The sequence below is a fragment of the Dicentrarchus labrax genome, unplaced genomic scaffold (assembly GCF_905237075.1).
Source record: "Dicentrarchus labrax unplaced genomic scaffold, dlabrax2021, whole genome shotgun sequence".
Taxonomy (NCBI): domain Eukaryota; kingdom Metazoa; phylum Chordata; class Actinopteri; family Moronidae; genus Dicentrarchus; species Dicentrarchus labrax.
In genome coordinates this window covers 15861414-15884583 of record NW_026136710.1, presented here as the reverse complement: position 1 = coordinate 15884583, position 23170 = coordinate 15861414, and the positions used below count along the sequence as shown (strand labels likewise).

The 23170-nt window shown below is 38.6% G+C and overlaps 2 protein-coding genes across 5 annotated transcripts; one reads left to right on the top strand and one right to left on the bottom strand.

The window, feature by feature from the left end:
- Positions 1-69: 69 nt before the first annotated feature.
- LOC127370282 (anthrax toxin receptor 2) lies at positions 70-16042 on the bottom strand. 3 transcript variants are annotated; one of them, XM_051412217.1, is made up of 19 exons: positions 15954-16042; positions 14835-14915; positions 12315-12548; positions 11538-11609; positions 10538-10609; positions 10266-10347; positions 9798-9902; positions 9037-9105; positions 7636-7716; positions 7480-7540; positions 6575-6670; positions 5688-5757; positions 3925-4003; positions 3515-3610; positions 3264-3314; positions 1776-1871; positions 1487-1660; positions 1023-1103; positions 70-235 (listed from the first exon to the last, which is right to left on the bottom strand). In XM_051412217.1, exons 3-19 carry the CDS (start codon positions 12437-12439, stop codon positions 197-199), a joined length of 1449 nt encoding a protein of 482 aa, XP_051268177.1. In that variant the 5' UTR covers positions 12440-12548; positions 14835-14915; positions 15954-16042; the 3' UTR covers positions 70-196. The 3 variants fall into 3 exon arrangements, 2 of the variants coding, with proteins under 2 accessions (XP_051268177.1, XP_051268176.1); XM_051412216.1 differs by lacking the exons at positions 14835-14915; positions 15954-16042 and having other exon boundaries at positions 12315-12605; XR_007886183.1 differs by lacking the exons at positions 70-235; positions 14835-14915; positions 15954-16042 and having other exon boundaries at positions 1041-1103; positions 1763-1871; positions 12315-12607.
- On the top strand, positions 16034-21571 carry LOC127370284 (progestin and adipoQ receptor family member 3). 2 transcript variants are annotated; one of them, XM_051412219.1, is made up of 6 exons: positions 16034-16230; positions 16425-16587; positions 17403-17558; positions 17800-17934; positions 18336-18426; positions 19073-21571. In XM_051412219.1, the coding sequence occupies exons 1-6, from the start codon at positions 16034-16036 to the stop codon at positions 19213-19215; spliced, it is 885 nt and encodes a 294-aa protein (XP_051268179.1). In that variant the 3' UTR covers positions 19216-21571. The 2 variants fall into 2 exon arrangements, with proteins under 2 accessions (XP_051268179.1, XP_051268178.1); XM_051412218.1 differs by having other exon boundaries at positions 17737-17934.
- Positions 21572-23170: the final 1599 nt, after the last annotated feature.

The following is a 23170-nucleotide window of genomic DNA, read 5'->3' as shown; positions in this document are numbered from 1 at the left end:
TGGTTTGATTTAACTGAAACGAGTCATTAAACAGGTTATAGATTTCTAAATGCAAAAACAACACCAGAATATAAGTAAAGACATTTATTTACAATACACATTGACTCCTAACGTTTATCTCTAAGTGTACATGTTAGTCATCTTTGGCAAAAAAAAATGGAATAAAGTGAAAAGTGTTGATCCTCATGTTTGAACATCAGTGACTCTGAACTCTGGTGAAGTTAATGCAGCGGCCCTGGAGACAAACAAAAGACAAATATAAAGTATAATACACATAAAACACATCAAACAAAGGGTGTTGTGTGTTTAATTTATCAGATTTAGCATAAATGCAAGCCTAAATGTCAGCCCTCAAAACAAGCAAAATGTGGCTTCTTCATATATGAAGGAGCCAGTTTCTTGCTCTAAAAGAATGCTGCCAAAATGCATCTATATTTAAACACTTGACCGCAGTGTGAAAACGCAGCACCCTTCAAAGCTGTGTCAAAGTCAGTATGAAATTGCAAACGACATTAAAGTTCAAAATGGTGGCTTTTAATTAGAATATTTCCATCAGCTCGCTCAATGTAACACTTCACAAAGACGGACAAAATGTGAAGATGAACCCTCAAAATCAGATCATCAAATACTGTAACAAGAAAACAATCTTAAATCACTGGAGGGCCTGCAGCCCGTTTGATGACGCACTGCACAAGTGTTGGACATTTGGACTGTTATTTATAACAACTGAGTTGATGCAGAAAGCTGTTATTTGTCTGTTGGGAAGATAATTAGAGGGGGAAAACTGGGCTGTATTATTTTCTGTTATTATCTAATCAAATCGCTGTAGAGTCAAGAGGGTGGATCCATTTTCTAATCAAATTCACTGGTGACACTGGCAAAAACGTAATTATTTTCTTGGTGACTGCAGGCAGTCCATCTGGAAGGAATGACAATCAAAGTATTCTAAACTGATAAGCAGCAGTGTTTTCTTTCGTACAGTTTAATTGTTATCGGAAGGAAATATTGCTGATGTTTCTTACCTTGTCCTGAGATGTCGGTCTCATGATTGCCACTCTGTCGTACTGTCTCCTCAGTAATGCCAGCAGTGCATCAAAACGCCCCTGAAAGTCAAGTCAAATCAGGTTAATTTAATAAAAAATTATAAAAAACTAAGAAAGAATGGTATACAACATGCACATCATAACATTTTGTTGTACGTGTGTGTGTGTGTGTGTGTGTGTGTGTGTGTGTGTGTGTGTGTGTGTGTGTCTGTCTGTCTGTCTGTCTGTCTGTCTGTCTGTGTCTGTCTGTCTGTCTGTCTGTCTGTCTGTCTGTCTGTCTGTCTGTCTGTGTGTGTGTGTGTGTGTGTGTGTGTGTGTGTGTGTGTGTAAGGGAACAGCAGTGATAAATCCAGAATCAGATCAATATTTGAGCCCTAAAGAGAAACATTATCTAATTCAAAGTGAACAGTAATGACTTGTGATTAACAAGACTATAATGTTACCTTGATGGGAGTGTACCATTTGGACTGTGACGGGGGGTTGAAGACCGGGGGAGGTCGCGGAGGGGGTCGGGGTATGATGGGCTCATCCACTTCCTCCAGCAGAGTGACCACAGCGTCTTTTGTTTTCTCGAGCCGTGACCCTTCCTCTGTGGAGCCCTTCTGCCCCCAGCGTACCTACAGACCAGACACAAGTCAGTGGCTGCATTTATATACCAGTGTGTGTGTTTGTCTACACTTGGTCATTATTACTTAACTTATTATAATATAGAAGTTTGCCTTGTTTATTTACTTCCATGCGTTTGATTCCTCCAGGACCTCTGCCGCCATAGTATGAAGCATCCACTGTAGGCCACCTGTGTTTGGGCAAAGGATCTTCTTCTGGATCCTTAAAAACAACAAAAGTAAATTGAAATAACTTTCCAGGAAGAAATAAAGTTAACTAGCCTTGCATATTACAACATTTCAAATGATAACAGAATCGTTATTGAATATTATATCCAAAATACAAAGATGATCTACATTTTAGACCAAGTCATTCAGTCCTATCTTATATTTAATATTTAATGCTGAAACCACAATAACTGAAAGCTGAAGCTCAACGGATGCAGTACCACTAACAGCCAGTAGATGCTGCCTCCATAAAGTCTGAAGCACCAGAGATCTATTCAAATATTATTAGCTTCTGGTGCCCGCTTAGCTCAGTGGGTAGAGCTGGCGGCCCATGTACCGAGGCTGAGTCCTTGCTGTTCGAATCCCCTGCGCGTCATCCCCTCTCTCTGCCCCCCCTCCTGTCTGTCTTCAGCTTTAACTATCATAAAGGCAATAAAAGCCCAAAAGAAATACTTAAAAAAAATATATATATCATTATAGTCTAAGTAGATAATTTCACTACTTCATTAGTGACTTATGTGGCGAAAAAAAAAAGGCTTTATTAAAAAGAGAGTAAGGCTTAAAGAGAGGTATGTTGTGTGTTTGCTTGACTGACAAAGCCACAGCTGCAGTTAGAATGACTTTGTTGCAGTGGTGAAACATTTTTCAAACAAGAACATGACTTCTTATTTATAACATTACACTGCAAACAAGGTAAATTTGTCTCCTAAGTTCTACAAATCAGAAAAAAGATTCCCTTCCTAAAACAAACAACTTAAATTGTTTTTAAAATTATCCAACCTCAGAAACCCTGCACATTTTACTAAAAAGCCATTAAATAATTATACAATGAGCAATACAACATGAAAAGGACTTTGTCTTCAACCTCACCTAAACCAGTACACAAACAAAGCAATTAAACCTGCCTGAACTTAACTATGAATGTAAAGATGTTTGACTTTTGGTTAATTGTGCTTCATATAAGGTTCTACACTGAGGCTGCTGTTCATGAGGCAACATGATCATACTTTAGATTTGTACTAAACATCAATAGAACATCTTCCTTTACACATAAGGAACAATTTGTGCTGAGTATCATGAAAATTACACAGAAGCCTGTTGAAAAATAGAAAACCCAGATGAATCTGATGAAGACGAAACACTCTGGTTTCACTATAAAGTTGTTTTTTATATTAGAAGTGTTGCTCGAGTTTTTTTCTCTTCTCTGTGCATCTCGGAAGTAGAAAAAAACTAGTCTCTACTCTGCTTCTCAAAAAATAGAGTCACTCCAGTCACTACCAAGATGGCAACTTGTGGTAAAATCAAAATTTCCAGCTTAAAATGTCCCTTTCAGAAACCTACTGGTGATGTAGGGGAAATATGTTTTCAACAGTCATGGTCTACTCACAATGACAGGGGGTGGAGGAGGTGGGCGAGAGGGGGGTGGGTCTCTGATCACCTGTAAGAAACAATATAAAAAAGTAATAAACAGTCACAACATTGTCTGTGGACAAAGTGTTACTGCAGGAACCCTGACCACACTGCAACACTAACACTTAAACTTGTGGGCTACTTCCATAAATAACAATAGTACTGAATTATGGTTCCACAAAGCCGGAATTGGAGATATACACGCACATACATAGACTTTAAACTCACCACAGTGCAGCAGAGAGGCCAGAACCACCAGAGTAAAGCCAGAGCCAGTAACAGCAACAGAGCCAACAGCAACCAGAGCACCCATGTCCCATCTGACTGCAATAAAAACACACCAATCAGAGACACACATTATATCATCCCCCTGGAGATGTGTTGTCATTTTACTGGCAACATTGCCACTGAGCCAGGTGCGTATCGTTACTCAGAGATACTTATTTTCCCTTTTTAAAGAGGTTAATTTTCCTCTTCAGTTATAACGCAACAGGTAAGATTTGACTGTTTTGCTATAAAAGGCAAACTGAAGAATTGCCTGTATTGATACTGTTATAATTATTGGCAACCTTTCATGATAGCATCATATCATGAGTTAATATTTATATGTATATTTGTACTATATGATTGGTACTCACACATGTTGTGGCATAGATGGTGATGGGAGCGGAGATGTAGGATTGTCCATTGTTCAGGCTAACTAGCACTTCGATTGATCTGCAGTTATTAAACAGAATCACAGAAAACAACATCAGAAGAAGAAAAAGAAGCAGCTACATGTGATGTTCAGTAAGCCTACAGTGTGGTGGTAAATACACAGAGGACCCGAGAGAGAGGGTGCGTGTGTGTGTTTATGACGGTGCACTAAGAAGTTTTACTGAAATCTAATCAGTGCAATTAAAGGACTGTTCATAGTCGCTGTCAGTTTAACCAAAAATCTTATAGATCACACTGGCTAGTAGTAATGAGCTCTAGTATTTCACACCGTTCTAAAAGCATTTATATATAATCTGTTCTAAATTTTGAGTGCAACTACTTACTTTAAATAAATCTTTATTGTCAAATAGTCCTGGTTATTCTGATAAAGAAAATCCATATACATCCATGTTTGAAGTTAATAAAGGACTTTGAGAGAGACATAACTAAAATCAGGCCTGAGACTGAAAGGATTATTATAGTTAAACAACCTAAACAGGAACAATGGTGTTTGACTTGTTCACCATTTTGTACTTTAACAGCTCATCAGCCGTTTGCGAGGCACTGTCTTACAGTTATGTTTCTGGGTAACCTTGTCAGTTTCCCTGTTGACTTTCCAACATTATTAGTTCCAAGAACATTGACTCACTGAGAAAGGAAGTCATTCATATTCTTATCGTTTTTAGGCCAGATTTCCTTCTTTGCCATTATAGTTTGCTGTTAAATATTGTTTTGTTTCACACATTTGAGGTTGGACTGGGATTGTTTCAGCTTTGTCCCTGAGAAATTATACAAACTATGCATGAGTGTTTCAGTGAGGAGGGAGTGTTACAGAGTGTGTGAGACATGATGGAAAGTGAGGGGTGACGTGGGACAGATAGAGAGAGAAAGCGAGAGCTGTTTGAAGTGAAGTTAAATCAGCTTTGGCTCGCTCTCTAAATGCCATAGAGATATTCTGGTCAGACTGGCTTCGGTTCATCCAACACTTTGAGCTGTTCACAGTTTTACTGTAAACATTGTTCTGGTTTCTCTCTCCGTTACACACACAACACGCAGTTTCTAATATCAACCTGCTGTATTTGCACAGGCCTAGTGTTATGATTAAAGAAAGGAAGAAATGTTGATAGATTTAAACTGACAAATTGAGGTATGATGACCTACAAATATCATTTTTTGTTGTTTTAATTCAACATGTCGGAATTCCTTTTCAGTTATTGCAACAGAGGAATTTTTAATCCATCAGCTTTGTGAAATGTTGCCACACCTTAGTGTTGTCCTGATGTGACACCATTGCGCACCATTGGGCTGATGATGCACCGTCTTTATAAGCCTGGGTCGAACTGGTGTTGTCAGAGAAATGCCAAGGTAGTTACGTTATAAAATTATGTCATACCGGACAGCTTTCCAGAACTGCATTTTTCTTTTTTAAAAATGCATGCCTTTTTCTATTTTTTCTACAGAAATGCTCATGAATCTGATATCTTTCTAAGAAACTAGAAAGAGAAAAACAAGGACAAAAAACAGACCACGTGACCATGCATAATGAGAGCTTCAGTCACTATTTTTAGTGTTCAAACACAAGTGTGGTCTCTCAGCTGTAGATTAAGAAAGTGTTGTGGCTACTGTTTATTTGTTTTCCTTTTTTTGACTTGCAGGCTTTTTTACAGTTTCACACAGAGTTCCGAACATTTTGTGTGCGACTTACTGTCCGACCTCGTGCAGAACAGGGGCTGGACACAGCAGATGGCCATCTCTAACTACTGTTGGCTTCTGGTCTGAGAAGAAACAGAGATAAGACATACTCTGAGACGCTGTCACTGCCTATAAGGACCAGATTTTCTTGCAAAAACATTACAATATTTTTTTATAATGTTGGTACATTATATAATTTTACAGTTATTATGTTACATTTTCTGTGTGTTCATAATGCATTGGTGGATGTAACAAACAAAATACATACTTATTTAACTTTTGGATGTCTTGCTACCTTTAATTGAAATAGGAAATTATATGTTATATATATATATATATATATATATATATATATATATATATATATAAACAGCACAGTCGGGCTCAAATGAAGCAACAGAGCAAAAGCAAAGGAAAGGAATTCTAGCACATAAAAATAGGCCAGCTAGATGAAGAAACCAAAGAAAAAATGCAGTTTTGTGTTACCCCTTCATGTCCCCTCAGTGACAGGCCCCCTCCCATCCATCTGTCAATAGACTAATGAGACAGAGATAGACCGATCTTCTCCCTCCCTCTGCTCAGTCTCATAATGTCTCCTCTGTTCTCTGGCTGAAGTCAATAAAATGCAGCCACTGTTTGTTTCTGGATGTCATGACTCTGACTTTCCACTGCAGCGAAGTTCTGCACATTCTATCACATATCACTTCATAGATGATGTTATCCCAAAGTGCACTGCAGTCCCATCTGGACACACGTTTTATCATCTCTGGTGAGCAAACTTGTAACATTGGTTTCCTCCACTTGGGTGCATCGTTAGCATTAGCCTCCAAAAGCCGGTTTTACACCAGCTGACCTCTGAGGCACAACTGTGTAAGTCATGAGTGGGTGTCATGTACTGACCGTATGTCTTTTGATTGACAGTGAGGGTGCAGAGTATGTTGTCTGCCCTCCTGGATCCACTGAAGCCACTGCCCCTCAGCACCACATTGAAAGACTCTGGGCAACATCAGACACAATACACAACTATGACATTGTACTCAGGCTGTCTCAGTCATTAAACAGCAACATGGTTATTGAACAGCAGTAATGTAAATGCTAACATGCTAATGTTTAGCAGGTATAATGTTGAACATGTTCAACATTTTAGTTTAACTTGCTGGCATGCTGCATATTTACTCATTAGTATTAACCGCATTGTATTGAGGTTGGAGCTGAGGCTGATGGGAATTTCATCAGTTTTGCAGATATTTGGTCATAAACCAAATTATTGGACAAGTTCAAATTTTCATCTGATGGTGGCTCTATATGGAAAGTGAAGAGATCACCAGAGTTATTACCAATTATCCCGATGCAGACATAAATGTGCACACCAAATTGCATAACAATCCATCTAATAGTTGTTGAGACATTTCACTTAAAGGTAACATTTAGGAGGATCCATTAGCAGAAATGGCATCTGTAGTTTCTCCTACACGCTTTGAAGGCCGAGCTGTATTTAAATGGTTTGAACTTCATTGCTAGATGCCACTGAATCCTGCACACTAGTCCTTTAAAAGCACAAATATCCACCTTACTGCAGCACTCAAAAAGTCAGAGGATCACCAAAGTCATTATATCATTACAAAATTTAATCCGCTAGGGATTAGGAATGTCTGTACAAGATTTCATGGCAATCCAATCTTTGTTTTTCAACAGACCATTTCCATAGCTAGGGTGGCAAAAAATGCATTCTACATTATATATTGTTTCTGCATTCTTATATTCAAACATTACAGAACCAAACAAATTCTTCCCCACTGACTTACCATTCACACAAACACTCGACGGCTCTATTGTGAATACGTCTATGCATGACTGCTTCAGGATCTGTTTGGAGATACACGATAACAGCTCAGGCTGTAAGTCTATATTCATGTGGCAATGACTGTTTATATGCATTGTTAAGTGTGACGTGACCTCACCGAGTTGACGATGTCTTTGAGGGCATGAAACCCAGACAGCACTGGAAAGACTTGTTCTGTGCCGTCTGCTATTTCTGCAAGCTGTGACAGAAATGAAAACTGTTCACCTGCTTTTAAAGTCATTAACATCTCATATATGAAGAACTTTACATATCAGTGCTCATTTCTTGCCACCTCTCTGTGAGGTCTGTTTGTCTCAGTTCAGTGCTTCAGCAGCGCTTAGGGAGGAAAAGTCAGTTTATAGGAGATGAAAGCTCTGGACAGCAGGCTGAAGCTTTCATCTCCTGCTTTAATGATAGCAGAACAGGAAGCTCGTCCGGCATTATCTAATTAGAGAGGGTGATGTAATTACTTCCTCCTCAGACCACAAAATACACTTGGTCAGTAACCCGTGCAGACAAACAGTAGAACCCATTGACTTCCCTGGTCTTGAATTATACAATTTTGAAGCCATTCAGATATGATTATTAATACTTATTATGCATATCAATACTGTCACTAAGATGTGATTTTGTGGCTGCTGCAAAGGTAAACAACACTAATGCATGAATGATTGATGGCGAGGGATTATGGATGCCACTTTAAATGAAATATTGTAATATTATATTTCTTAACAAATGTAATCACAGTTATTTCTTTGCAATGTAAATGTTATTAAGGATAACGTATGACCTGATGTTGACTGTAGAAAAGATCACATATCACAGTATTGCAATAAATACCGCAGACCAGTGTTTCCTATGGGATAATGCCTGTTTTTCAGTTCAGCAGTAAACAGAGGGCATTTGGGTTCATGGAAAACAACTTTGAGGACACATTAGGTTTAATCCTTACTAAGTTCTGAGTTTTCATATCTAACACACTGCTCCCTTTCACTAACCAGATACCTGTAGAAGAAGAACTCAAGGTCTTTTCCAGGAAATGGTAACTCAAAATGAAATGTAGCCTATTCCATATTTTTACATAAACCAACTGCAAACCATAAAGTATCAATCCCTGCCAGCTGCTTGCTGTTCTGTCCTTGGGAGGTTCCTGTTGAACTCAAACTGACTAACCCATGAGGTCAAGGTGGAATAATAAATCCCGGGCCAAAAACAAAAGCTTATTGATGTTCTGAGCACAACCTAACGCACACACACACACACCACAAACACACACACACACACACACACACACACACACACACACACACACACACACACACACACACACACACACACACACACACACACACACACACACACACAGAAAGACAAAAAAAACATCAGTGTTCAAACAACCAGCAGTATCAGTTACAGGAAAACAGTAACAGAGAAAGTGTTCTTTCTTACAGCTCTGCATGGCAGTCAGACGGCAAACAAGCAAAGGTAAAGATAAACAACAAAAATGAAGTCCTCCTACCTGTTTGTGGTCAAAGTCCATGACCCCGACACAGTATACTCTGGCTCCAAACCCTCTGGCTTTATCAGCCTGGGAAACACAACACAAAGAGTGAGCTCCTGAGTCAGGTTCTGCTTCTACAGACATACAGTAGAAGCAGATTATTAAAAAATTCATGTCAAATCCTGTATACTTGACATTATAGCCTACAAAACATACTATAACGTTTTAGAGTGATTCATGTTTTTACTTCCAAGCAGCAATTGGCTCAATTCATGCAACATGATGCAAAAATCAACATGCAGACCCTTGACACTGTTATAAATGAAACTTTATTTGTCCCCAGAGGGCAACTGGTTATGCAGCAATGAAACACAAGCTAAAAAAAACACATGAATCACATGAACACACCATGAAAATACAAAAAAGGAGCAAGTTCACCAACAACAAACCCACAAACCAAATAAAAAGTGGAAATAAAAGTTACTGTGGCAGAATAGCTAAGCATATTCCATAAATCTATTCAAGTTCTTTTTATACTATACTTGAATATAAACCACCTGAAAAGAGTCATAAAAAAACTTCTGGAGTGCTTATGGGAAAAAGATGATCATGATCTTCTAACATTATGTACAAACACAGTATAATTTTCACTCTTCATCCTATTTATCATCATTATTTCAATTACAGTATTACTACGGCTTATTATCCTCAGTAAAGTGTGTGTGTGTGTGTGTGTGTGTGTGTGTGTGTGTGTGTGTGTGTGTGTGTGTGTGTGATACCTCCTGTACGCTCAGTTCATATGGGTAAACCTCCAGCTTGCCATCAGTCAGAACAATGATGATGCTGGATGACGGTGAGGTTTGTGTCTTCATCTGCTGTGACACCTGAAGATTGAAAGTTCAAGACACGGATTCAGAAAATGAAACTCAGTGTGAAATCTCACTGCAGCTCACACACATACTGTGCAGGCAATACTTTTTGTTATGTTTTGGATTGATGAAACATTTTCTCTTGCTAGACCCCATTGGCACTGCTTGAAATTACTGACAACATATCATCTACTTTACTTGTTAATCTACAAGAATATACCAGTGTGCAGTATGACAGAATGGACCTGAATATACAAGGCACCTAACCCACAGTTCAGTTCAATTTAGTAAGTTGATTGTGTTTTGACAGTTCTGTTGAAAAAGTGACCATCTGTGTAAGGAATATGTTTCCTGGTAGGCAACTATGAGCGTACTTACCGCCATCATGCCTTCATGCATGTACGTTTCACCAGCAGGTTTAATTTGGCTCAGCTTCTTCAAACCCTCGTCTATCTCAGATCTGCGCATCCGGATCCCCAAACATAGTCAACACAGTGTAAATAAAGACCGATAAGAGCTTTGTTCGATCTGGTTATCAGTGTTACAATGTTGTTTGTCAGTGAGAAGCAGAAGGAGGGGGGAGGATGGGTTAGGGAATGAAGCGGAGAAGGAGAGAAAGAGAGGGAAGTTTTAAAAACTGCGGACTGTACCTGTCTCCAGTTATTGGCAGTATTACAACTGCTTTGGCTGAAAAGACTATGTATGAAACCCTCATCCTGGGACTGAAACACACACACACACACACACACACACACACACACACACACACACACACACACACACACACACACAGGAAGCTTGTGAATCTATAAATCTACATCAGAAACTGGGTTTTGTACACAGAAATACACAACATGACGACACTAACATATAAAATAACATTTATACCCTTATAATGATGTGTATTGTAATGTAATGCCAAATATATAACATGACATGTTGCATGACATGACAAAAATAAACAAACCATCAAATTACGTAATTCATCAAGCAGTTTCATTACATCTACATCTTCTTCTACTGAATCTGACACTAGACAACATGGGACAGTGCCTTGCTCAGCCACTGATCTCCACATACAGTACTAGTACCCCTAACCCCCATCAGTGTTACTTCCTTCCTATACCCTTCAGGCTGAGAAGGGGGGGCAGGACTGTTTGTTGTGGTCAGCACCACCTTTAACATCTGGCTGAATGTTTTACTCTCATATTTAGCAACCCGCTATTAAACCTAAAGATATCTCACACAAACCCTCAGCACCGTTACCCAGAGGGAATTTGGAGCAGTTGGTGGCCTTGCATGATGTCTGCTCCCCAAAATAGACATGGCCTACTTTTCTACTCACTACCACTCTTTATACTGTAATCTAAAGACCTATAATGACTCCTCGCTCTTTAAATAGTCTTTTTTTATTAGTTTAATTTCTGCTGTATGACTCTAAACTAAATTTAACATGCCTGGTTGTATGTAAAGGCCTTTTTTTTTTTTTTTTTTGCTGTTTTGCACTGTGCTATATAAAGTTTTGTATAAGGTTATTGGGCTATTTATGGTATAAATACCCCTGAAATCTGAGGAGAAGACGAGAGAAGAAGAGAATGGAGGAATTACTGTAACAAAATTTTAAAAGCACACAACAGCCACTTTACTTACCTGACAAACCTGTTGGTGAGCTGCTCCACAAATCCATAGATCTCATCCCAGTGTCCCGACACACTGCCTGACCTTCAGAAAAAGACAGATAAATCACATTCATCCATTACATGAATATAACCCAACACAAGATTTAACACCAAGCATTCACAAGCCTGAAGATAACACAGGTGTATAAAAACAGGGGAAGGTCCATTAATCACCAAACAAAGCGTATATTTTCTGAATAAACTGCATAAATTAAGTTTTGATGCTACACTGCCTGCGGTTCACCGAGTAGAAGAACTGCAATTAAAAATAAATGCAAACAGAAATAGTGCAAGTGGTAGAAATAAGGAGATTTATTTATTTTGAAATCCCATCAGGTTTCCCAAAAGGTTTCTTGTTCAGGTCCATAGGAAGAGAAAGAACATTACATACAAGGACAAAATAAACAGATTATTTGGTTATTGTTGGAAAGTCTGTTTAAGACTTAACTTTGCTCATACTTAACAACAACATAACCCACTGAGAGGAACTCTAGAAGCTACAAAAGTGAACTTTCTCCAAGTATACACTCCAAACACTGATGGTCAGAACAGAAAAGATGGAAATAAACTCCAAACTGAAGTAGAGCAGCTGAGGCACTTGGAAAACTAAACACAGCCATACATGGAGAGGACTGACTCTACACTGAGGTAACAAATATTAAATTAAAACTGGTATGTCTCTGTTGGCTCCTTTATTCCCTCAAGCAAACACACGCATGCAGACACAAAACAATCTGTACTCACTCACCTGTCTAACACAAAATAAATATCAAACGCCCCATCACAGGAAGCGTCGTCGCCGCCGTGCAACGATGAATTCACACAAACACTGAGAACAAGTAGGACTTTGCAACATATCCATATCCGATCCATAATCCATGCGTTTCATATCAGCAGTCAGCAGGATGCAGCTGTACAGTATGAGTCCTTCATCATCTTCACAGCATCGTCCCCCAGTGCTGGTTCACATGTTGAGTCGGTTCTGAGTGGAAGTACAGTACATGTGTGGGTCCTCTGTCAGCGGGCTGATAATGAAATAAACGGGGCAGGGCACACAGCCGCAACACACAACTTCCCTCCTTCACATTAAACTGGAGACAGCGACGTACTACTGTAATACATTATTGTTTCTATGCAGCTGGTTTATATAGCTTTGATATGTTTATATGTTCATTAATATATGTATTAATTGGTTTAACAGGGACACTGGACATTAGTGCTGTAAATACGCGAGAATTAGCCGAAAATGGTTGGTTGGATGGATGTTTTTTTATCTATAGTGCCTGGACAGATGTTACTTAAGTCCCCCTAAATATATCAAATTAAAGTTAAAACAGTAGTTGTTACTTCACAAGCATATAGAGGAATAATAAAAAGATAATAATTCTAGTAATCTTACATGTTATAATGTCTGGTGAATTGCATATACTTTGTTTTTTTTTTATCACTGGAGACTGTAAAGTCTACATTTTTAGGCACATATGTAGATAGAAGTGAAGTTAATAAACTACAAAGACAATATGAAGTAAATATGAATTCCTATTATGCAAAAATAAACCTCATTTCATGTAATGTATGTTAGACTGGTGAGTCCAAAAAATAAGGAATGCGTGATAACATTGTATTTTATCTAATTTTACTCTGTATCTGATTCCATTATGCTTTTATTCTGAAGGCAAAACCACATATCTTCCTACATTGTAGACGTCATCTTGGACTTGACTTCTGGTTGGCATAGCAGTTGGCATAAATAGAGACTGAGAGAGATAACAGCAGTACAAAGAATGACAGACTGATGGTTCTGATTACTGAATATAACTAACCCAGATAATCCTGTATTTTAAAACAGAAAGGAAGGAAGCCATTCTGATCCTCCGATAAAACAATGAATCCCTTTTTATTAGAATCTGAATAAAGTGGGTGTCGTGTTTCCAGATTGAATAAACATTTGCCCCTCAGTCAATGAACAAATTCAGCAGTGGCTTATTACAGGACATTTCTCTCTGACTCATAAATCACTCTCCCACTCTTTCTTTTGAGAATAAACAAGTGCATCATGTATCCTGTAAATCTTTTACAGATGGAAAGCAGTATTGAATAGGCTAACACAACGCCCATGGTATGTCAGAGTGATTTGCTGCCTTGCATGAGTCTGCCCCATAATGTGACTTCCCAAAGGCTGAAATCAAACGTACTCCTTCGTCTCAAGAGAAAAGACTGGCCTTATTGATTCCTCCAAGTATTCTCTTCAACATCAGAACATGACCATGTCCCAAACCCCTTTACATTTACGTCATCAATTTAAGATGTCCAACACATACCAGGAGTCCTTTTGTGGTATGTAATTATATATTGCATTGTGTTTGCAGGGATGCAACTGCACTGCCTGGTGCTTCCCACAAGGTATAATTTCAGCATTGAAGGAAGATGAAGTCATGACAGTAAACACAACTCAAATAATAACATACCAAAGTCATTGTGTCAGCAAATGGTCTGTTTAATCTTGTGCTAGCTATGGATCCCCCTTGGATGTTTCATGGATGGCTGTTATGGATTATGTGATCAGTGCTTTATTTTGAGGTGCAGTTGGACTACAAGTCAGAGGCTCTTGTTGCATGTCCCCTCCAATTGTTGCTCTTTCTTCTCTTTTCTAATAAAGACAAAAAGTAATGTTCAGGACAGCCATAGAGTGAAAAAAGAGGAAAGAGAGGTGTAATCGCAGTTTCAAGTACGGCCTGACTGACTCATATGATGCAAAGGTACTTAGAAGCCTGCTGTCTTAAACAAATAACTTTATCAAAGAATATTTAAGTTAAATATTCTTTAACACGCTAAATAATTTAAAATATACATTGTAAAACATTTCTAATTGACATTGCTGAGAGCTGCTTCTTCTCTTTCACTCTGACAAGCATTTTGTTTTGCTTTATAGACTGAAAAAAGTTTTCATATCGGCCCATATCTATACCATATAAGGCGATGCTGATACATGCCAACAAGTGTGCTATAGCAGACATATAAATCTGTCAGGTTCTAGTTTTAAAGAAGATACTCTCTGTGCACAAAATGTCTAAAATGTAGATGGAAGATGCAGTCTAATATAGTTAGTTTAGCCTTTTCAATCCAACTGTCTTGCTGATGATCTCAGAAAAACTTATAGAAGAATATATGTATAACAAGACACCAAGAATAAAATAGTTTTTCCAACCTTAAAGATACTTAAAGTGGGAATTAAAGGAAACTGATGATGCCTGTCAGAGATGGATACCTGTGTGCCAGAAGGAGTCTTGTTTCTTCCAGGCTAAAAGAACTGATGGCAGAAAGGAGTGATGCTCTGCTTTAACCTCAACTGGAAAACAAAACAGAGAAAGTGTTACTTCATACCACTGCTGATGGAGTATGAACATTGTGTGACCACAGTCAATCCCTCCATCAAAGGCAAAACCGATTACATTTTTTAGGGTGTGGTCACAAGTCTGTACTATTAAATGAAAATCACTTATACTGTCAGTAAACAATCTGGATTGTAAACAAACTGTCGCCAAAACCAGGGGCGTGAATTTAATCTCAGCTTTGGTGGAGATCTACTGGGAACTGCTCAAACCACCACAATAAAAGACTCTTCAGAACATGCAATGCTTATATAGAGAGGGGAGATTCAAATGCAAGCCTCTGAGAAATATTCATTTAATGCAGGATTCAAGAGATATTTTGCAGGAAAACTCAGGACATTATTTTTTCTAATGAAATAAATAACTACAGGTGCAGTCCTGCACACCCACCAGTAGGTGTCAGTAACGTACAGTGTTGTTGTTTACTATCAACATAAGAAAGAAGAAGATATTCTTTGATGTTATCCAGTAGCTGAGGATATTATTCTTTTTTTTTTGCCAAAATGTGATTTTTTTTTTAACTCAATGTTAGCTTGATAGCCATCTGGATATGGCTGAATTGCCTGGGCGAGGACTGCGACTAATGGTGAGCTTTGTAACCCTGTTTTCGATCAGTTTAGTTAGTCAGCTGATGTCAAGGTTAGCTAGCATTGACGTTAGCCTGCTAACATGGCTGGACAATAACAAAAACGGTCTGACGTACAGTTGTCATTGTGTCGGTTTTGCTGTTTAAAACAGCTTTATCTCACAATGAAAGAGAGAAGAAAGTCAACATAGTGCGGTTGTGGTACAGTGTGGTAAAACAAAAGCTTTTTTAGGTAGCTTGAGCTAGCTTAGCTGTAAACACACATTGACTGACCTTTTTAAGTAAGTTAGGGTTAACCAACACTGGCACAAAAACTACATGTTAGCACTGCTTTCCTGCCCTTGAATCTCTATCCTGTCACTAGTTTTACCAATATAAATGAATGGATCTAGTCGTGCCTCTTACTAACCGGTGTTTTCCGTCATCCTCCTCCTCAGACTCAGTCTTAACCTTCCCAGCTTGCCTTGTGCCAGAGGAGCTGAGGTCAAGATGCTGCTGAAGATGCCCCAGAAGCTGCTGAAGACTGCCCACTACATAGAGCTGGGCAGCTACCAGCACTGGCCGGTGCTGATACCCCAGAGGATAAGACTGTACACCTTCGAACAAATCCCCCTCTTTCTCAAAGAAAACCCCTACATCACAGACGGCTACAGGGCTCACCTGCCATCCAAACTCTGCCTGAGGAGGTGATGTTGGAAATAGTGACTTTCAGACTTCAGACTGCAGTCATGTTTCTTTTTCTACTTATTTGGCTCAATTTCTGGCTTAATATGGGTCATGCATGTTCTAGTATATGAGCATTATACTGGTGCATGTCAGTTGGTATACAGACTGAACTTTTTGACTTATGTAACTTTGTTTTGTTTATTTTCTGTTGCAGTATTTTTATGTTGTCCAATGAGACGGTGAATATCTGGAGTCACCTTCTGGGTTTCCTGCTCTTCTTCTCTCTGGGGGTCAACGACCTCTCCTCAGTACTGCCAGCCTCCGGAGCTAACAGAGAGGACTACGTCATTTACGCCATAGGACTGTTCTGCTTCCAGGTAAGACTTATTTGGCGTGGTGGGGACTGAGAGAGGGAAAAAAGCCGGGGTTTTGTCTCTTGGGGAAATTAATATCAAAGAAAGTCTTGTAACCTTGTTGTTCACTCTGTTGTTTAGACATGAAACAAAATTTAAAGCTGTTTAACTAGAGTGATCCTACAATTTAGGGTTTTGACAGTAACAGTGTTCAGTGTGCATGATATACAAATGTATGTGTGTGTACTGTATATAAGTAATAATGTGCGCAGCATCCTGTGTTACAGTATATTTGAATGACATAACAAACTGATTCGTGTAGGTTCACATTTCCTGCCACAGGTGCAATCAGATTACCTCTACCTACCCAGGTGTGTAAGCTGTGTATAGCTGTAACTATTGTAAAGGTGGGGCACAGTGTACTGTATTATAAAGAGCTACAATAGTAATGGTACTATAGTCCAGTGTCCCTATTGGCAGCTGATGCTGTGTTAGCCGTGCACGGTTGGGTTGTAGGTTTTGTAGCAACTGATAATGCGATTGGAAGTCTGTATGTTTCCCATTTACAGTTAGTATATAGCGTAGTATATGTTACCCTCCCATCATCCTCCTAAAATCCCTTCCTTGGCCCATAAAAGTGCATGTTGTGAATATGTGGATTGTCCTTAAAATGCATTATTTCTATTATGGTCGCAAAGAGATTTTGTTGACTTTTTTTTTTAATTGAACAAAATTTACTCAATGCAAACAAAAATGACATTCATAAAAACAAACAATAATCACCATTGAGAATCACAATATCTCCCAGATTGTAAAAGTACTGTGTGTTTTCTTCCCAGGTGTGCATGTTGTGCTCTGTGGGGTATCACCTGTTCTCGTGCCATCGCTCAGAGAAGACCTGCCGTCGCTGGCTGGCGTTGGACTACGCAGGCATCTCTGTTGGCATCTTGGGCTGTTATGTACCTGGAATCTTTTACGCTTTCTACTGTAATGCTGTAAGTGCGAACAGTCAAGTTGGTGATTTGTATCACAGTGCTGCCGATAGGATGAAGCTGTAAAAATGATCTGATCCCTAATTTCCACCATTCTTTTTCCTTTTTCTGAAGATATAGTTATAAGGAAACAAATGCTTCATCTCCGATTAGACTAATCGGTCACTCTCCCGTCTTGCAGTTTTGGCGACAGGTCTACCTGCTGACAGTGCTGTCCCTGATACTGGCCGTCTTCTGTGCTCAGGTCCACCCTCGTTACCTCAGCAACGACTGGCGACGGATACGGGTGACGATATTCTGCTGTGTGGCTGGCATAAGTGTGATACCTGCGTGCCACTGGGTCTGGCTCACTGGAGGATTCACCTCTGATGTTGTACAGGTAAGAAAATACTGTCACAGTAAAACAACAAGCAAAGTGAGAGCACACTTCCATTTTTCACACCACCGTATACTCTATGCAGTTTTATTAAACTTACTACAAGTAGTTTTTAACTGGTCATGAAAGAGTCATTAATGCTTCCTATATATAAACCTATAAGCATGAGAGACCATCAGTGAGAGGATTGGCTATTTCTATGTAGTTATTCATAATGCATGCCACCGGGTCTGATTCCCATTGAAATCAATGAAACGAGGCAATGGAAACACTACTGCTTTTGTCCACAGGGCCCTGCCAAGTCTTCCTCAAGTGCTCACGATTCACTCATGAATGAAAGCGCTTACTTTCCCTGACTTTATAATGTTTATTCATATTGTACAAACTTCTTGTCGTATGTGCAGCTGTTCCTGCCTCGTGTGTTAGTGATGTACCTGATAGCTGGGTCTGCCTTCCTGTTCTACGTCACCAAGATCCCTGAACGCTATTTCCCTGGTGAGTCTTTCTCTTCTATCTCTGTGTGTGTACAGGCCTGAAGGGGGGAGCTGTAGTGTTAAATACATTGAGACTTTTGGTGAGCAGAACAAGAAAGAATAAGTAATTGAAGTTACTGACTGACTATTAGTAAATAAAGTGAAAATGTAAGTGTCAGTTGTATTTTGTGGTGTCAGCATTAGTGTTTAATGTTCATACCGTACCTCAGAAATAACAAAAGATTCTATAATTTGATTAAGAAACTATATTTTGTCTTTTTCAGTCATAATTTGTCTTCAATATCAAAATTGTGAAGAAAAAAAATCATATTGTAAACCCAGTATCATTTCATCCTTACACAGTAGTGCAAGAAGACTAGAAATGATAAAACACACAGTGGTCAGTATACTAACTTATACTTAAAGATACTTAAAGTATAATTAAGTTAAGTAATTAAGTAGGATAGTCATTTTTAGGTCTTGTCCCTCACATTAAAATGTTTTATTTGTTTTATTTAATATATTATTTAAAAAGTTTCTCTGTAACTTCTGTATCTTTCCATCATATCAAGTGATCTTCATCCGCAGATAGAGTCTCATTGTAGTTTGAGCATTAACAAAACCAACATGTTCTGAATTTAGAGCATTTTCTTCCTCTCCTCTCCCAGGCCAGCTGAACTACCTGGGTGCCAGCCACCAGGTGTGGCACATACTGGTGGTGGTGATGTTTTACTGGTGGCATCAGACAGCTGTACACATCATGCACTTCAGGCACAGCCAGGCCTGCCCGACCCGGACCAGCAGCGGCTAAGTTTAACTGATCGAATTAAGTTATGGGCCGGCAATCGGTTGCAGGCCAATAATTGTCAGTAGATATCAGTTAAACTTCTCTCTCTCTCTCTCTCTCTCTCTCTCTCTCAAAGACTTCTTACCAGTTTGCTGTTGGTTAGAAGTTGCTACCTAAAGGGTTTTTCAACCACTAACTACGAGCAGCTCCTGACTATAAGCTGCTAAGGTGTAAAAGCAGTCTGACGATAGCTATTAGCTTACACTGAACCATCAGTTACTGGCCAGCTGTTAAAGGCCAGTATCCTCTATTAGTCTGCTGTCTCCAACAGTAGATATCAGCTGAGAGGATTTAGGAGCTACTGTAAATCTTAAATTCTCTTAGCAAAAGCTGAATTGATGTCAAAAGTGATGTAGCTACACCAAACTGATCCCCCCTAATGGACAGAAAATAATCCTTGACGTTGCACCATAACCATTAAGATCAATGCATGAAGCAGGAATTTAAATTTATTTGTAGAAACAGACAAGGGTTTGGTGTTTTCATTGGGGATCATGTTATCTCATGGTTGATTGTGATTCCTTTTGTACAGAAGTATTGAAAAACTATAAGATTTTCTTCCAACATAATAGCCTGTGTGAACAATGACTTCTTTTGTGTCAAGTTTTGTTTTATCTGTCAGTTCCTACAAGATTAGATTTTATGCACAGAACTGGAAATTCAGCATTCGGACACTGTGAATTGTCTGCCTCTGGGAGAAGCAATGTCTCAACTCCTCCACAGTTTGAAGCTTTTTAACAAATAGTTAAAGGTCAACCAACGATCAATCTGCAATATCTAAGCTGTAGAACTGAAAAAGATCTTGCGTGAACCTTATTCCCTACAGTGCATTAATTATTTTATCTTTAATGTGTACTGTGTTGTCTTTGGAACAAATAAGGTGGTGGTTTTGAAAAAGAAACAAACACTTTAACTCTTTACAGTGGCCAGTATATATAACATCAACATGTTTAACCATCATTCCCTTCACTATAATTATCATTATTAAAGTACTGGGTGTAAACTTTTCAGTAAACAGGATGTGTCATCACTAGGGGTGTGAGAAGCCAGAGTAATTATAACGACTATGGCTAAATCTATTTATTATCTCCACCCCACATCAGTCTCCTCCTGTTTGTTTATTAGTTCATTTGCCCATCACAGCTTTCACTTATAGGAACGAAATGTAAACACACAGAAACGTGAAATATAATATAAGCAGAATACAATTCTGGCCAGTAAATAAGTATTAAATTGACTCCTTTTCAATGATGTCATACCAACAATGCTGTGTGTGTGTGTGTATATATATATATTTAGTTATATTTCTAAATCATAATTTTTCACTTGCTTTTTCTGGTATGCACTTAGTTTTGATTTTATGTGGTCTGAAATTAATGCCACACAGCACAATGGGGGTAAACAGAATTTAGTTTAGGGAGCTCACAGCACTGAAAACTTACATATTAAAAAACTATTCTAAAATTTTTTAAGGACTATGGGGTGACTTTGTTAGAAAGTGGTTTGAAAACCCAGGCAAAAAACTGAAACCATCTGCATTGCTGGACATCACAATGTGAAAAATGTTTGTATATAATTTGGATGAATTCACCCTTTAACAACAGCTTGAGTTGTGTGACAAAGAAATTACATTTCAGAGAGCGGTAGCACTTAAACTCTCACTGACTGTAACAGACGCAGGGGTTGCCAGATGTCACCTCTTCTATCATAAAGTCTGTCATTGTCTGCTTGATGCTGTTGTTTAAATAAGGCCAGTGTAAAGTGTTACAGGTACAGGTTTTTTTTTCTGCAGTACACTTTGGGACAGTTACATATTTTCATGTTTAGTATTATATTTTGTGTTTGTTTTTACACAATATCATTCATGTTTGGACTTAATTTGCCTTATTATCTTTGAGTATTTCTACTGTATACACACTTACTGTTACAATCTGTTTTTGGTCAAGAAGTGAACATAAATCAGAAAAAAAATCATCTCCACTCCGATATAATCTTTGCTGTTACACCACAAAGCCAGTATGGGTTTTTTGTCTTTTTTTTAATGTAATAACAATTCATTTTAGTTGAGAGCACTGTACAGGTGCTGCAAGAAATGCCTTTATTTTGCCTATGTTTTAATTTTTGAATATATATTATAAACTGCTTGATTTTTTTTTAAATGATCGCATGATTGTTTTATCCTGTGTTGGGTTTTCCTTGAATATCATTTTTATGATAAAACAGTGGCACTGATTTACGAGATGTATAATATTTATTTCAGTGCCTATGTGAAAATATATTTTTAAACATTTTGAATGAATAAAGAATGCTGGAGAATAAATTGTTTCTGAGTCTTTGTTGGATAGCTCAGATTTACTCCTCATATAGTTTGTAGCTGATGTTTTTTGAACAGCTGGAAACCGATGACATCTGATAATTGTGTTCAGAGCAGATTGAGACAGAAGGAAGGTCTGACTTCTGGAGGGAAAATTGATGGTTTTACTTAATCCATTATAATCACATTGTCATTGGTGAGGAAGCATCATGTGCTTATTTCTGCTGTTCACATTACTGAACAATAGAGGGCAGCATCGCTACAAAAGTTGCCTGTTCAGTGAAAATGTGGATGAACATTTTTTTCATTTTTTCCATATCCCACTAAGCGCTTGTGTGTCTCCACAAAATAGAGGTGAATTTTGTCAAGTATGTCAGAGAGGAGGGTTTTCTTTTCACCCAGTCTCAAGTGATTCACTTCAGTTAGTAATTTGACATGGTTGTTAAACAATGGGACTTATGGTCAAATCACATGCTCACAGCATTGGTCTCAGTCGCAGAAATACAATGTAAACCTTCCTCTGTTTACTTCAACTTTATATATTGTACACAAATACCACCTCAGTTGTTTCAAATTTATTTAAAAAACAAGGGAAAGGTGTTTTTCTTCATCATGTTTTCTTTAATTCCTTTCTGAAGGCAACACTGTAATTCAGAATGAAACTGCTGATTACTTGTGAATATGATTATTATGTTAGGAAATGATATACCATCACAAAATCACCTCATGCTATAATGATTAATAGTTGTGCAGTGGGTGTCTGACACAGTAATGATGGAAAATTATCCTGAGCTTACAGCTTAAATTTCCGTACAGGGACAAAACAAAACCTTTCTGCTGAGATCTGAAATACTGTATGAGCGTCTGACTACAAAAGAAAAGCTGTGCAAGTTCTGGGACTTTAAGGGCCTGTCCACACGAATACGCGGCCTCACCCAATACGATGACGTTTCGAAAAAAATCTCCGTAAACACGTGTTGTTTCCAGGAATATCTGCGTCCACACGGATTCACTGAAACGACCCAAAACGCTGTAGTACATATGCCAGGCCACACCAATACACTAAAACCGGAAGAGAAGCCATGGAGCATGCACTGTTTACAAACAAGTAGTAGTAGTCCGCCATTGTTGTTATTGTTATGACGCGTCTAGCGGTGGCGGCTGAGGTTAAAGGCTAGAGAGGCGGGGCTAATACGTCATCGTTTCGGAAAAAAAATCAGTTTTCGCTGCCCAGACAACTCCGGGCAATCCGGCGTTTTCGGATTTTCCTACTCTGGGATCCGTTTTCAAAAAATACCGTTTTCACACCCCGAAAACGCCGTATCCATCTGGACGCAAGGCCGATAAGATAAAGTATTTATCCGGATTCGAGAAAAACATATTTGTGAGGACAGGCCCTAAGAACCATTAAGGCAACAACACAAGCTATTCTCAAATAAAACATTGACTTTGTTATAGCAATTGTTGGACATCTTCAGAAATATGCTTCTTCACATTCTTGCCAAGAGTTAGATAAGAAGATTGATACATTGTCCATTAAATTTGTAGCTGGACCCAGCATCTGGTTGGCTGTATTGTGTTAATTAGTGAGCTCTAGAGGTACTG